General features: G+C 43.1%; 1 protein-coding gene across 2 annotated transcripts in view; it reads right to left on the reverse strand.

The window, feature by feature from the left end:
* Positions 1–13878, reverse strand: part of BMPER (BMP binding endothelial regulator) — a 258905-nt gene that overhangs the window by 97854 nt on the left and 147173 nt on the right. For both annotated transcript variants that reach the window (XM_007446128.1, XM_007446127.1), the window contains 3 exons: positions 10762–10902; positions 8534–8638; positions 4115–4160 (listed from right to left, as the gene is read on the reverse strand). In XM_007446128.1, coding sequence (XP_007446190.1) covers positions 4115–4160; positions 8534–8638; positions 10762–10902 — 292 coding nt within the window. The remainder of the gene's footprint in view (positions 1–4114; positions 4161–8533; positions 8639–10761; positions 10903–13878) is intronic.

Raw genomic sequence — 13878 nt, forward strand, 5'->3', positions numbered from 1 at the left:
CACACCAACACACACACGCACCTCCCTCTTTTATCAGGGAAAACTTTGCCACTAAGTACTATTTCCATGTCTGAAAACAGACATTCGGCCAGCACAGAATTTATCTGATTCAGGTCTCTGTTGGGTGGCTAGGTCAAGATTCCACCTACTGTTTGCCAACACAGAGTAAGATAACATTTCACACAAACCAAGTGCTATACATACAACGGACAGTGGCCTTCTTGGCTCCCAACTCATGATCCCATCACGCTCAGCTCAGGGAAAGCAGGACTCGCTTTAGACTATAGCTCATACTTTGGCAGGAAACAGCATTTGCACCAAAGCTTTATAAAGTTTGTTTAGCTCACTTCAAATATTTTACTTTAAATAAATCATCTAAACAAAATTTAATTCTTTTCAGTTGGAAAGAGAGAATGTCCCATGTTATTAAAAGACAGTAATCCTTTTCATACTTCCTTCAGGTCTGATTTTAAAAGGGCTTTTTTTTTGATAGAATCATCACTGGCCTTTCAGACCAACCCAAAGACTACTGTACTATAAGGAATATAACAACGTTGTGCCTCAATTATTGCTTATTACCTACAAGATTATAAATTGTTATCACTGACTTGCAAAGAGCAGACTAAAAATGTTCTACACGTTTACTTCGAGTTTTCTCTTCACTATTCCTTTCAGAGGTCTGAGAGAGCCCCAAACACTACCAAGACAGACTAAGCCAGTCAATAAAGCAGGAATTCTGTGGGATTTTAGAAACAGACAAGGCAATGTCACTGTTGGAAACAATGCAACACTCATCCCACTGCAGATAACCAAAGTAAGTTTTAGATCTGAAGCTACGTAATCAGTCCATTTTATCTGTGTATGTACGTATATATATCTATCTAAGTATTTGTTCCTGTCTCCTTCCAAAAGAGGACTGGAAATAGTTTACACACATACATGCTAAATAATCCAAAACACATAAAGGTAGTAGACATATAAGACAAAGTCAGGAGAAAGTTTATTACTCAAGAACCACATGCTGTTAGAGATGGGGTACAAATTTATTTCTAGCTTCCTAGCAACTAAAGCAAAGATGGTTTAGTTGACTTGAATCGATCAAGATATAATATGCCTTTACAATTTTTTTCTAGGGCTAGGCAATGAAAATATAGAAATACATTCAATTAAATCCAGAGGCTTCTGCTCTTTTTTTTTTTTTTTTGCCACACCGTGCAGCATGTGGGATCTTAGTTCCCCAACCAGGGATCGAACCCGTGCCCCCTGCAGTGAAAGCAAGGAGTTTTAACCACTGGGCCACCAGGGAAGTTCCCCCACCCTGTCACTTTTTACATCAGCAAAGGTCAGGCTCACTTTACCCTCCTGCTTCATCTAAGCACTGTGTTAAGAGTCAAGTTATTGTTACTAGTACCACAGGTGTTTATTTCTGGATTCACCTACACTGTTACCCCTGTTTGCAGTACCAATGCTTCTCAACCAAGGATGATGTTGCTCCCCAGGGGACATTTGGAAATGTCGGGAGATATTGCTGGGATGCTACTGGCATCTAGTGGGTAGAGGCCAGAGATGCTGCTAAACATCACACAATGCACAGGACGGCCTCCACCACAAAGAGTTATCTGGCCAAACTATCAGCAATCCTGAGGTTGAAAACTCCGCAGTAACTAACGGGGTATATATGTGCATGTGTGATCTTGTTTGAATGAGACAGAAATTGGTCATTTTTCTGGTTTTAGAACACACTAGCCTTAGTTTAGACTTCAACCTTCGTTTGTCTGCTCTAGGAACCCATATACCAGAAGAACTTTCATAACTGACGTAGGAGGAAAAAACGAGCTCTAAGGTTTGTTCTGGATCCTGGGTATAATGACGAAAGAATTTCAAAATAGGAGGTCTTTTGGCCGCAGCTAAAGGACATTGGAATAAGTCTACCTGAATGTGCTATGAAAATCTGGGCATTGCTTAAAAAAACTGCAAGTCATCCCATCTCATAACTCGATCTGAATAAATAAACCTCTACAAATAGAATGTGTTTTACAGCATTGATGGAAGAACTGCTGGAGAGCAAGAGAGAGTAAACAGATGGAAAGAACACCAAAGGAAACTGAGACACCACCATCTGATGATATCATCTCGATCTGGACCAAGAACCACACGCCTGGGCTCTTCCCACACTGACCTGCTGGACGCAGGTGCACAGAGTCAGTGATCTCCCTGGTGCCCCTCCAGCTGGGTGGCTTCTCCCTTGCCAGCTTGCCTCTCTCACTGACAGAAGTCACAGGCTCATTCACATGTACAACATTTATATTTACAATACAATGTACAACACATGTACAATAAATATTTAATATGACTAGTTACAAACTTGGTTTAGCTTCGTCATGCCCATCCTTCTATTCTTCTTTTCTTTCCTTTTTGTTTTCTAATAAGCCACCAGTATTCCACATTTGGGAAGTCTAGCCCATAGTGGATAAACTAATAATGATATGTAGCTTTCCTCTCAATGATCTCAATAATCATCCTTCTTGGTTCTTGCAACATAAAGTCAGGTAATTCAAGATTTAGGCTGCTTCTGTACAAGACTGGCCATATGTTTTTATTACGCTGATAAGCAGTGTTCCTGCCTGACAGCAGTGAGATGGGCAGATGTAACCTATCTGTGTTCATGCAAATCGAAAGGGTCAGCTAGAAGATCTGAGGAGTTCATCAGAAGTCTGTCTCTGCTTCAACTAGGAGGTACTTTCTAGGGAAATGCAAACACCTTCATCAACATGGATACAGAGGAAAACTTCATCAATTTAGACTCGACTCTGCTCATCCAAAAAGGAATGAAGCTGGAAGCGGCCTCCAAACCATCCCCTAAACAAAATTTCCTCAGAGAGTCTCTGGGAAGATGATTAAATGTAATAGCTTATACACATGTTTTAAAATCAACTGGTGTGTTAATCATAGCTAATTTTTCTTTCTGCATAATTCCGGGGCTCTACTAAGTCATACTTGGTTGGCCTCCTTTGAGTTATTTTATGTACTTCCTTACCTTTAAAGAAAAATTCTTTTATTAAATCTATAATTTAATTTTCATTAATTCAGCCAGCACTTTCATCCAGTGTATAGTGTATAATTGTCTAATCTCTCTCAGTCTCAAAAAATAGTGAGATATAGATATGTATGTGTATATATATATATATATATATAGTAATATATGTATATATGGTAATATATACAACGAACCTATGCATCCATTGTCTAAATGGGAACGCTTGTTCCCATGTGAAAGCTGCTTTTCAACTGTCATCAAAGGCCACTTCTCTAAGCCTAAATGGCTCAAAAATACCTTCTAATAGACTCCATGGCTTGGTTAATCCTGCTTATTATACTAATTTGACAGTGACATTATGAATACTCCTCCTTTAACGAAACACTTCAGAAAGCTATCTCGAAAGCATATGAATGTGAGGGGACTAAAACAGTGGTTTGCTAATAGATCTGGGCATGCCTACATGTGGGGATGACATTAAATCTGTTGCTATGCTCTCTGTACAGTCCCAGATGGCTTTCAGAATAAGGCATGTTAGAGAGAACCTTCAACAGCTCAGTAAAAAATAACAGGATGGCCAAACCATTGCCAACCTAGCGAACTCTTGTTCTCTCTCTACCAACAGCAACAGGGCGTGTGCCCAAGAGAAAGGGCAAAACGGTGGGGGTGAGGGAGGAAGAAGGGCAGCTGTTTGGCTTCATAACGATAGAAGGAGAATCTCTCCTAGATTATATATAATGTTTGGTTTTACTGGATACCATTATCTTAGCCGCTATGACTGCAAATGCTATTAGCAGTTAAAAGGCACATGAAGTTATCTGGTCCCTCCTAAAACCTCATCAGACCGTTTGTCTTCTAAATTTCTCAGAGCAACAAATTCCAACGGAAACATCTACATTTGTCTCAGTTGTGCTTCTGTTCGAGGATTACCATTGACTTAAATTGTCTGTAGAAAGGTGAGATGATCCCAGCCTAGACCTACAGAACTAAAATAGGCTGAAAACTTACACCACTGTTTTTCTTGTTGCACTATAAAACGCAAAATAAATATTAATAGCATATTTTTAACAAACTTACTTTCAGTGCAAATAGGACAGCATCCTTTCCTGTTGAGAATTTTACCCTAATCAAGAGAAAAACAAATAAGATTTCAGTGTTAAGAAACAGGGTCTGCTGAGGACAAAACTCTTTTTTAAATCTAATACCAGACAAACCAATGAAATCAGTCCCAGCTGTATTTGAACTCAATGCCCAGATGGTGATGATGGTGGTAAAAGTGAAGTTTCAAGTATCAGGTTCTATGGCCAGGCAGAGTCATTCAGAAAGCTTTCCTGTTTTTATCCTCCGAGAAATACAGTATCTAAAGGCCTCATTGGTGTGATTTTTCTCACATGGAGCGAAGATGGAGACAGTCTGGATTCCACCTTTTCACTGATACCCAAATCTAGCCCTCTAGAGACCAAGTGCACACACACAGAAATGGGAATGGGCTGTCAAGCTATCAATCCATGCAAGGCCTTCATTCTGTCTTTGCTTATTGGAAGGGCCCAAAAATAAACAGTAACCCAAGCTTGGGCCTATGCATATGAACAATATCTGTGCTACAGATCAAATTCAGTCTGATTTCTTCTTTCAGAAAGCAGTATGCTATCCCTGTTAAGTCACTATTATGTAGTCAAAGCCAATGAGGCTGAGGGTTTTGAAATCCTGAGTAATTTTCCATTACCTTTCTGGAAATACAGTGCAATCTCCTCTACTGCATTTCTTTCAGTTTTTTGCTGATGCTTGACATTTAAAGGAAGAAGCATATTCTCAGGACCCTTATCAGAGAATGGATCCTTCTTATCTCTGACTCAGTGGAATCACAGGGAAAAAGAAATGTGGAAGACGATTAACATTTAGGAAGCACATGCTATGAAACAAACATCCTACTAGATATTTCCCCTAGGTTATCTAACATCAGGTTAATTGTAAGGATTTTATAAGTTAATATTAAGAACATATTAGGGTTTAATTAATATTATGTTATTATAATCTGTGTTATTAAGATGCACAAGAATTTTATGAGCTGAGCATTTTCCTTCTTATAGATGAAGAAATTGATGTCACGCAACACAAGGATAGTAGAACCCAAAATCAAACCTAATTTTGTGTGACTTTATAGGCCACGTTCTTTCCACTCCAGATTTTTAAGATGAGAGAGGTCTCATCTTAATCATTAAGAGAACTTAACATTTATTTGCTATCTGCTATACAGTAGAAAGAATGTTATACGTTCTTCTTACTTTATCTCATTTATGCTTCACGACAATCCTCTAAATATAGATGCCCCTTTCCCGGCTTTATAGGAAACTAAGGAAACAGACCACAGAGAGGTGGCCCAAGACTTGTGTCAAGAGCGCACACTGGTTTACTACCTGTCAATTGCATCAGGAATAGATTTAGGTACTTAAAAAAAATCATGCTAACCAAAAAAAAACCAAGACGCTAGTTGGTTATTGAAGAATTAGAACCATGTCTGATTCATTTTTGCATCAGCTAAGCCTTAAAAGGTACATTAAAGGCTATGACAAGTTTGAATGAGACTTAAAACTGGCAGCCCTCCCATGGCTGGGGCACCATGACAATTTTATGGCCAAGAGCTCTCTTATCTGTTTCTATTTGGCATAGAGGTCTCCTTCGGCTTCTCGTGACTGAAAACAGTTGAGGACAAAGCCAAAGGAGGTTGGCTCAGGCGGATGGACTGATAGTACCGGAGGGTGGCATCAGGTACGCTAACGGAACGGAGCAGAGCTGTATAAACCAAGTCCTCAACAAAGGGTGACTATGATTCCCTACATCTGCACCTCGACAGAAACAGCCAGCTCCCTTCTTCAGGAAGTGAGAATGGGGCTGGTCAGATCACTAAATTAGGCAGGGAATAAATCAAGTGCAAGCTATGAAGTCTGCGCTCCTGAGTTACATGTAACTCGCTGTGGAACTCTGGACCCGCTGTGACCTCATCAGTAAGAAGGGTCTAGTAACAACACCCACCTCAGAGGGGTGGTCTCAGCAACAAACAAGATTGGTCCTGTGACTACAGAGAAAGTTTCAGTACATATTAACACTGATGAGATGACAGTGTCATAACGACCTTGTCCCCAGTGGAACCCTCAGTCCCTCTCAAAAAAGGCACTCCTTTGCCCCTGGGGGACTGTCAGGGAGGGAATCCAACCACAAAATTCTTTTTCAACAAGGCACGCATACTTCTGGAAAGAGAGATGTGTAGTAGCCAGGAAGGATAGAGCAGGAATACAGTCTGCTTCTCCAGAAAAAATTTTTTTAAATTTCCCCAGGCAATGCAGGGGAGGGGAAGTAATTGTTTAACAGGATTTCCATGGTAGAACTAAGTTATCTTCCAAAGTGCTTGTGCTGGCCCCTGAGGAGGGAAAGTATGAACCAGAGGAATGGTTGGAAAAATGCCTAGAAACAGAAAGGTAAGCCCTGGGGCAGGAGCCGGGCACTGCCTGATGGGCTCTGACAAGACGACGAGGGGTGGGGCGGGAACAGGCCCGCCTGGAGGGACGGATGCTCCTGGCCCAAATAAGGTCCACAAAGAAGAGACACTAATGAGATGCTGGTGACTGAAAGAGCGCTGACCTCCCCATGGCAAGAGGACAATGAAAACCATCACGCCTGCAGCACAGCCCTCTGTTTTTGTCTTGTAGAATAAGGAAGCCCATTATTACTAACATGTGCTGCCAGAGTTCATTAGCAGCAAGGGTTCCCCGAGGATGGGCAGAGATGATGTGATCCCATTTTTCCCAATGAATATTTATAAGCAGACCATGCTCAAGTCTCCTTATTGTATCTCCTGGTTTTTTTTTGTTTTTTTTTTTCCTTTTATAGGAGGTTTTCAGTTTTGTGTCTGAGGCTTTTTAAAGCAAGACTAATTAGGGTTTTTTTTTTCTTTTTTTTCTGCCCCTTTTATTCAGTTGTGCAATAGCAACAGCTGTTGTTTTTTTGTGCCTCATTTGGCCCTCAAGTAAAAACAGCAACTTTTTGTTTATAATAATAACAGATGTGAATAAAATTAAAAGCCGTCTCTAACAGAGAAGGGAAGACATGTCCTGAATATATGGATGTATTTTTTCATTCACTGGATGGTATTGAATAGGCTTGACATTTTCCCAAAATGCATAAAACCTTGAAAGGTTTCAAGTTGCTGAGGTGAATTCAACGAAGCTCATGCTTTGGAAGATAATGGTTGCTTTATTCAGTACGCTGGAACTGTGGGTTTCTGAAAAGAGATATTTCCATAAGGACGCTATTTCCATTTGGGGCTACAACAGAGGCCAGGGTTAGAGAGGGAAAACTTCAGTAAAGGGGCTGGAGGGTGCTGCTGAGCAGGTGAAACCCCTTGGGAAATTTACTAATAAACACCCACATATTCCTTTGAATGGTTAATGGGAAGAAAACTCTGATTTGAGAAGAGAGAGAGAAAGGAGGAAAATGTAAAGGATGGTTATGATGTTCAACAGAAAACCCAGCAGAAGAAACAAGGGAGCACATCAAACAGGAGTTGGAGACATTGAAACAAAGAACTGGGAGAGGTCTGTTAAGAAATGGAGCAAGGTGGGCTTCCCTGGTGGCGCAGTGCTTGAGAGTCCACCTGCCGATGCAGAAGACGCGGGTTCGTGCCCCGTTTCGGGAAGATCCCACATGCCGCGGAGCGGCGGGGCCCGTGAGCCATGGCCACTGAGCCTGCGCGTCCGGAGCCTGTGCTCCGCAAATGGGAGAGGCCACAACAGGGAGAGGCCCGCATAACGCAAGGAAAAAAAAAAAAAAAAAGAAATGGAGCAAGGTGGGCTTCCCTGGGGGCGCAGCGCTTGAGAGTCCACCTGCCGATGCAGAAGACGCGGGGTCGTGCCCCGTTTCGGGAAGATCCCACATGCCGCGGAGCGGCGGGGCCCGTGAGCCATGGCCACTGAGCCTGCGCGTCCGGAGCCTGTGCTCCGCAAATGGGAGAGGCCACAACAGGGAGAGGCCCGCATAACGCAAGGAAAAAAAAAAAAAAAAAGAAATGGAGCAAGGTGGGCTTCCCTGGGGGCGCAGCGCTTGAGAGTCCACCTGCCGATGCAGAAGACGCGGGGTCGTGCCCCGTTTCGGGAAGATCCCACATGCCGCGGAGCGGCGGGGCCCGTGAGCCATGGCCACTGAGCCTGCGCGTCCGGAGCCTGTGCTCCGCAAATGGGAGAGGCCACAACAGTGAGAGGCCCGCATAACGCAAGGAAAAAAAGAAAAAAAAAAGAAATGGAGCAAGGTAAGAGCTATTGTCCTGCTAGGCTAGAATCTAAAAGCAAAGGAGCAAGTTTTGCAAGGGACATGTGGCTGTTTGGGAACTTGGCAATTTTGGAGGATCTGGATTTTGTGTTCAGAAGATGGTAGGTGACCATGCCACACACAGGATGGTTCTCAAGATGCTCAGGTAGAGAGAAAGTCAGCCTGCACACATACCTGAGGGCAGCTGCTGATGGGAACGCACTGCTTCTTGCGACACTCTGTCTTGCCTTTCACACAAGCACAGATGGTGCAGTTGACAGAGGACCACATCTCTCCATCCTACAGGAGAGAGCACAGGATTCTGCTATCAGCTGGAGGCTGATGGGAGCTAATCCAGCAGGCTGGGATTTGTCTGTCAAGGAAAGCATTTCTTACCCTGAGTGATGGATGCCATCATTAGACTAAATTACTCTGAGGTGTTCATCTACATCTAACTGATTTGATAGAAAGATTAGATTGGAGGGTGTGTGTGTGTGTACGTGTGTGTGTGCATTTCCCCTCCAGGATATAAAAAGAATTCTCGTACATCTAACCAAGTCATATTTGCATCTTGCACCTCCTACATTGTTTACTTAGCTTCACCCTGGGAGACAAACAAGAGTTTTCATACATGATGCAACCACAAGGCTCTAATTTTTCCATCTGATAGGACTGAAATGTTCGAGCTGTCTCAGATGCCAGCAGTTAATTGAGATGTCTGCAGGTGGTTAGTTTATTCCCAGATGTGACATGGTTCTGGCCCACACAGGGCAAGAACATGCAAAGGACAGAGGCTAATTCATATGACTCCTATTGCCAGGAGGACACCTGACCCGTAAGCCACCTGAAAATGTGGAGCCCAGACAGAAAATTCCAAGAGCCATTTGTCCCACGTCCCTGCCTGCCTGATACCCTCCTCCCAAAAAGCTGGGTAGCACTTTGGGACACATTTTCTAGTCCAGAAAGGGCTGTTTGAGGAATTTCTTTGACTCACTGGATTTATAATTGGCAACTGCCAAATGCTCAGTCACAAAAACCCTGCACCTCTGGAGAACATGCAGGAATGTGCATCCTTGTTTGTGAGAAAAGAGGTTACAGGCAAAGCAAGGATTCCTTTCTGGGCTTATGGATCTAAGCAGCATATTTTATTAAAAACAGAATAACTAGCCCAGATCTTTGATGTTGACTATTTCCCTTTCTCTTCCTTCTCATTTTTTGAAGGTATTTTAAGGCCTACCTACTCTCCAGTGCCTTTTATTTCTCTGACTGAGTCTGTCTCCAAGAGCATCTGACTACTGCAAATTCTCTGAGTGCACATTTCTAGGACTCTGTAAATTACTTCAGGCCTCGTCTACTTATATGAAGGGACCTTTCTGTGAGGAGCCTGGAAAGCACTTTGCACACAAAACTGTCATCAGAGTGAGCCTACTGCATCTGGAGGCTCTGGAGACAGAGGAAGGCTTTGTGTAAAGTGGACACGTGAGTGGCTCTGGAAGCCTGGTGTAACCACAACACACACACACACACACACACACACGACGGCCTTCCCTTAGGCATGACACGTCAGGGCTTCTTACAGATGCCGTAAGAATCAAGACTCTCCCTCCACCTCTGTAATAGGAAGTCTAGCTAGGTGCAGCAGGCCTGAGGTGCCGCTGTCTCTGACTTGATTCTGAGGGTCTCGATTCTCATGGTATCCTGAGATGATGTCTTCAGATACAGAGAGACACCCTCCACCCCTGGGGAAAACAGACTAGATGGGAAGCACTTTGGACAAAGCCAACAATCTTCATCCAGACGTTTAAATGGTGGCTGCACAACTTCCCACCCGGGCTGTTAGAAAACGATGTAAAACATACCTGAGATGGGCAGCAGACAGCCCCTCTAGCTCGGCTGGGGCAGAGCTCTCTCACCTTTACTCACCTGCTCTGCTGGCCACATACCCTGTGAACATCCTCACCCGAACATCTTCCAAGTGAGAAAATCTCTCTTCGAAAAAGTAATTTAAGTGGAAAAGTTCTAAAAGAATCAGGGTCTTGGCAAGGAGCACTGAGCATCTCCGACTGCTGGAGATGCCCCTGGGCATTTGGGCATCCGCAGCTGTACCATCCAGGGGACATCCTCAGCTCAACCCCAGCCACTGGCCACCACATTTGGAAAGGGCAATAATGTTTTACAGGTTTAAAGTATTTTATAAAGCAAAAGTAAAGGCAAAGAAAAACACGTTTCCAAACAGTTGCTTCTCTGTCCCTGTGTGTCCTTGATTCTAAATACATATGTATATATAATATTGTAATATAAATAAGTACATTCATACACACATGTATATACAAAAGATGGAATACTGCCATCTGCATTTTGTCAGGAGCTTTTTACAGCTCAGTATCGTACAACAGTTCCCATGAGCTTGGCTCGTGACATACCCGGAAAATCTTGTTTCCAAACTTGCACACTTTGATGTCTTCCGGGGGCACTCGTAGAAGGCACTCCTCACAACAGGCCTCCTCGCCTTTGCTGCATCCACCAGGGTGGGAGCACTTCATCTTACACACTACAGTAGAGTCCTGGGGGCCCAAAGGCAAACTGGAAATTAAAAACGATTTCCACCTCCACCAAACATCCTACCTCGCCTTCCTTTAACAACCCACAACTAACTGCTTTAAAACATATCCTGAAGATACCATATTTTAATTTGTTGCCATAAATCTTTTACTCACTTCAAAATGTTATTTGCTGACTTGGCATCTGGACCAGAAGAAGCAGCTATGTGACATGTGCTCCCCACCTTCCAAGGATTTATCATTTAATGCTCAAGAGACGGATGATTCTGTTAGAGCCAATGTGTGGCAAGAAGCCCTGGGTCACTGTGGGCCAACAAGCTTCCTTCTTTCTTCCTACCTTTTTCCTCTTTTGCAGCCTTCATTAACTGTGCTCCCTCTGCTCTCCTCTGCGGCTTTATGACACCTTCTAGAAGTTTAGCGTAAAGGTTTAGCGTATCTTTGAGCAAAGAGTAAAACTTCAGAGCTCACGTTCCACGTCAAGATGCAATTCCTTACTGTGTTCTACGTTCACAAAGGAACCAAACAAGCAGTTCCAAAGCTGGGCCTGGGTTCTAGGGCTCTTCCATAAACTGTGTGACCTTAAATGAGGCCACTTAAACTCTGAGGGTGACAAGTTTATATCTGTAAAGTAAAGGGGCATGGCTTGATTTCTAGAGTAGTAGCATTCTATGAACAAAATAGCCAAGCAAATTGTGCCTACTTATTTACTCAACAGAGCATGGAAGAAAAGTTCGGAGTATCTAAAAAAGGTAGATTTCTCCAGTTCCCCAGCCAACAAGCTACAATTTCTGGAGTAGACTGCCAGGTGGAATGACTGTAAGAGCAAAACATTTATGTAACTTAGCAGAAGACAAGATGAAAGAAAGAAGTGTCCCAGGGTAGATGGGCAATGACCTCAAAGTGTTGAGTTAGTGTGAGCCAACAGCAGGGAAATGAGAGACTGAACCCCTCTGCAAAACATAGACCCTATCAGTAAGCTTGGAGAGATGACTCACTTCTGAGCATGGCATACAGATAGGTTGTGTAAGTCAACAGATGTACCTTCTGTAGCTTCCACGTTAATTTCTATGACTTCAAGAGGCACTTCTGGTACCATCTACTATACTCCCACTAACTCATCCACTTAAAATTAATATGACAATGAGATGGTCCGTCAAAAAAAAAGGCATTTATTATTCTTTACTTCTAAGGTTCTAACCACATCATATAGTGAATAGGATGTAGAGTTGAACAAGACCAGGGTAGAATGCCAGTTCATTTATTAAGTGTGTTATCTTGTGCAAATCCATCTCCCTGAGCCTCAGATTCCTCATCTTCAAAATGCAGATGATAATACCTACTTCTCAGGTTTATTGTGCAGTTTAAATGAAATATGTAAAGTACTTGGCACAGTACCTGACGCACAGAAATTATTATAAGTCAACTCATAAATTGGAAAAAAAATCCTTTGTCAAACTGTATGTCTTGATTTCAAGTTTGAAAAACAAGGGCACTCACTAGCTCTCGAATAATGCATACTTCATGGTAGATTTCCCAACTTTCATTAAATACACACCCACCCACCCCGCCCCCCACACACACACAGTACCCATTAGATCATTGCCTGGCACTGGGTTAAGCAATGAGAATACAGAGATGGATGGATGTGCTCTGTCTTCAAGGAACTCACGAAGGGGAGAGATAACCATCTAAACAAAGACTGCAGTATAATGTGGTAAACAGAACTAGTAAAGGTGTAGGGGTAGTAGAGAAGATGGAACAATTACCAATCTAGGTGGGTCAGGAAAGCCTCACTAAAGATGACACCTGAGATAGGCTGCTGTGGATGAAGAGGAGTTTGCTAACCAAATTTAAAGAAGATGAGGACACGGCAGGCAGAAGAATCCTTAAATTTGAAGGCATGGAGACCTGAAACCATACTGTGTTCAGAGAACTATTTCCTGTACCTGCCACGGCATTGGATGGGGATGCCGGAGAGGGAAGCTCTAAACAGATAAAAAACAATACTGATCATCCCAAATGATTGCAGCCTGATTCTTCAAGCATCCAATTTCGCAGAAATGACCGTGAACTCATACTCTGATAAAAACATCTTGAAGGAATGGTTACACTTCTTTTGAGTACTGGGACATATTGCCTAATCATCTCTCAAAGAATCTCTTAAAGAATGAGACCCAAGGGACTTCCCTGGTGTGTGGTGCAGTGGTTAAGAATCCACCTGCCAATACAGGGGACACGGCTTCGAGCCCTGGGCTGGGAAGATCCCACATGCTGTGGAGCAGCTAAGCCTGTGCGCCACAACTACTGAGCCTGCGCTCTAGAGACCGCGTGCCCCAACCACTGAAGCCCACGTACCTAGAGCCCATGCTCCGCAACAAGAGAAGCCACTGCAATGAGAAGCCCGTGCACCGCAACAAACAGTAGCCTCTACTCGCTGCAACTAGAGAAAGCCCACGCACAGCAACGAAGACCCAAAACTAAATAAATAATGAATTTATTAAAAAAAAATTTGTCTGCAAAAAAAAAAAACAAAGACAAAAAATAGAGTGAGACCCAAAATATTGCAAGCATAACTAATTTCCGTTCCTGGGATGCCTGGCTTTCCTGTAATCAAGAGAATTGGAAATGTGATGTGTTTCATCAAAGGCTCAGTATCCCCAAGAGGAAGCTATAACCTGTGAAATTCCTGGAGAGAAAGAGAAGTCCTGAGGATGGAGGCCAAGGCGGAAGGAGTGGCTATATGTTTAGAACAGGATAATACAAACCACGGAAGAGAGGACGGAGCCTCAGGAAGGTAGTCCTGGGCTTCAGAATTACTCACTGTTCAGTGCCAGGGAATAGACAGTTCAGACCTTACTGGGCCACCTCCCTGAAGGAGCACATGCTACTTAACAAAGCATGCCTCAAGTAACCAGGAACTTCTGAACTCTAATCCCAGCTACTGACTCATAGTTGACATTGAGAAAAGCTCCTCTTTCC

Source organism: Lipotes vexillifer, unplaced genomic scaffold (genome assembly GCF_000442215.2).
Source record: "Lipotes vexillifer unplaced genomic scaffold, Lipotes_vexillifer_v1.1 scaffold822, whole genome shotgun sequence".
NCBI classification, from domain to species: domain Eukaryota; kingdom Metazoa; phylum Chordata; class Mammalia; order Artiodactyla; family Lipotidae; genus Lipotes; species Lipotes vexillifer.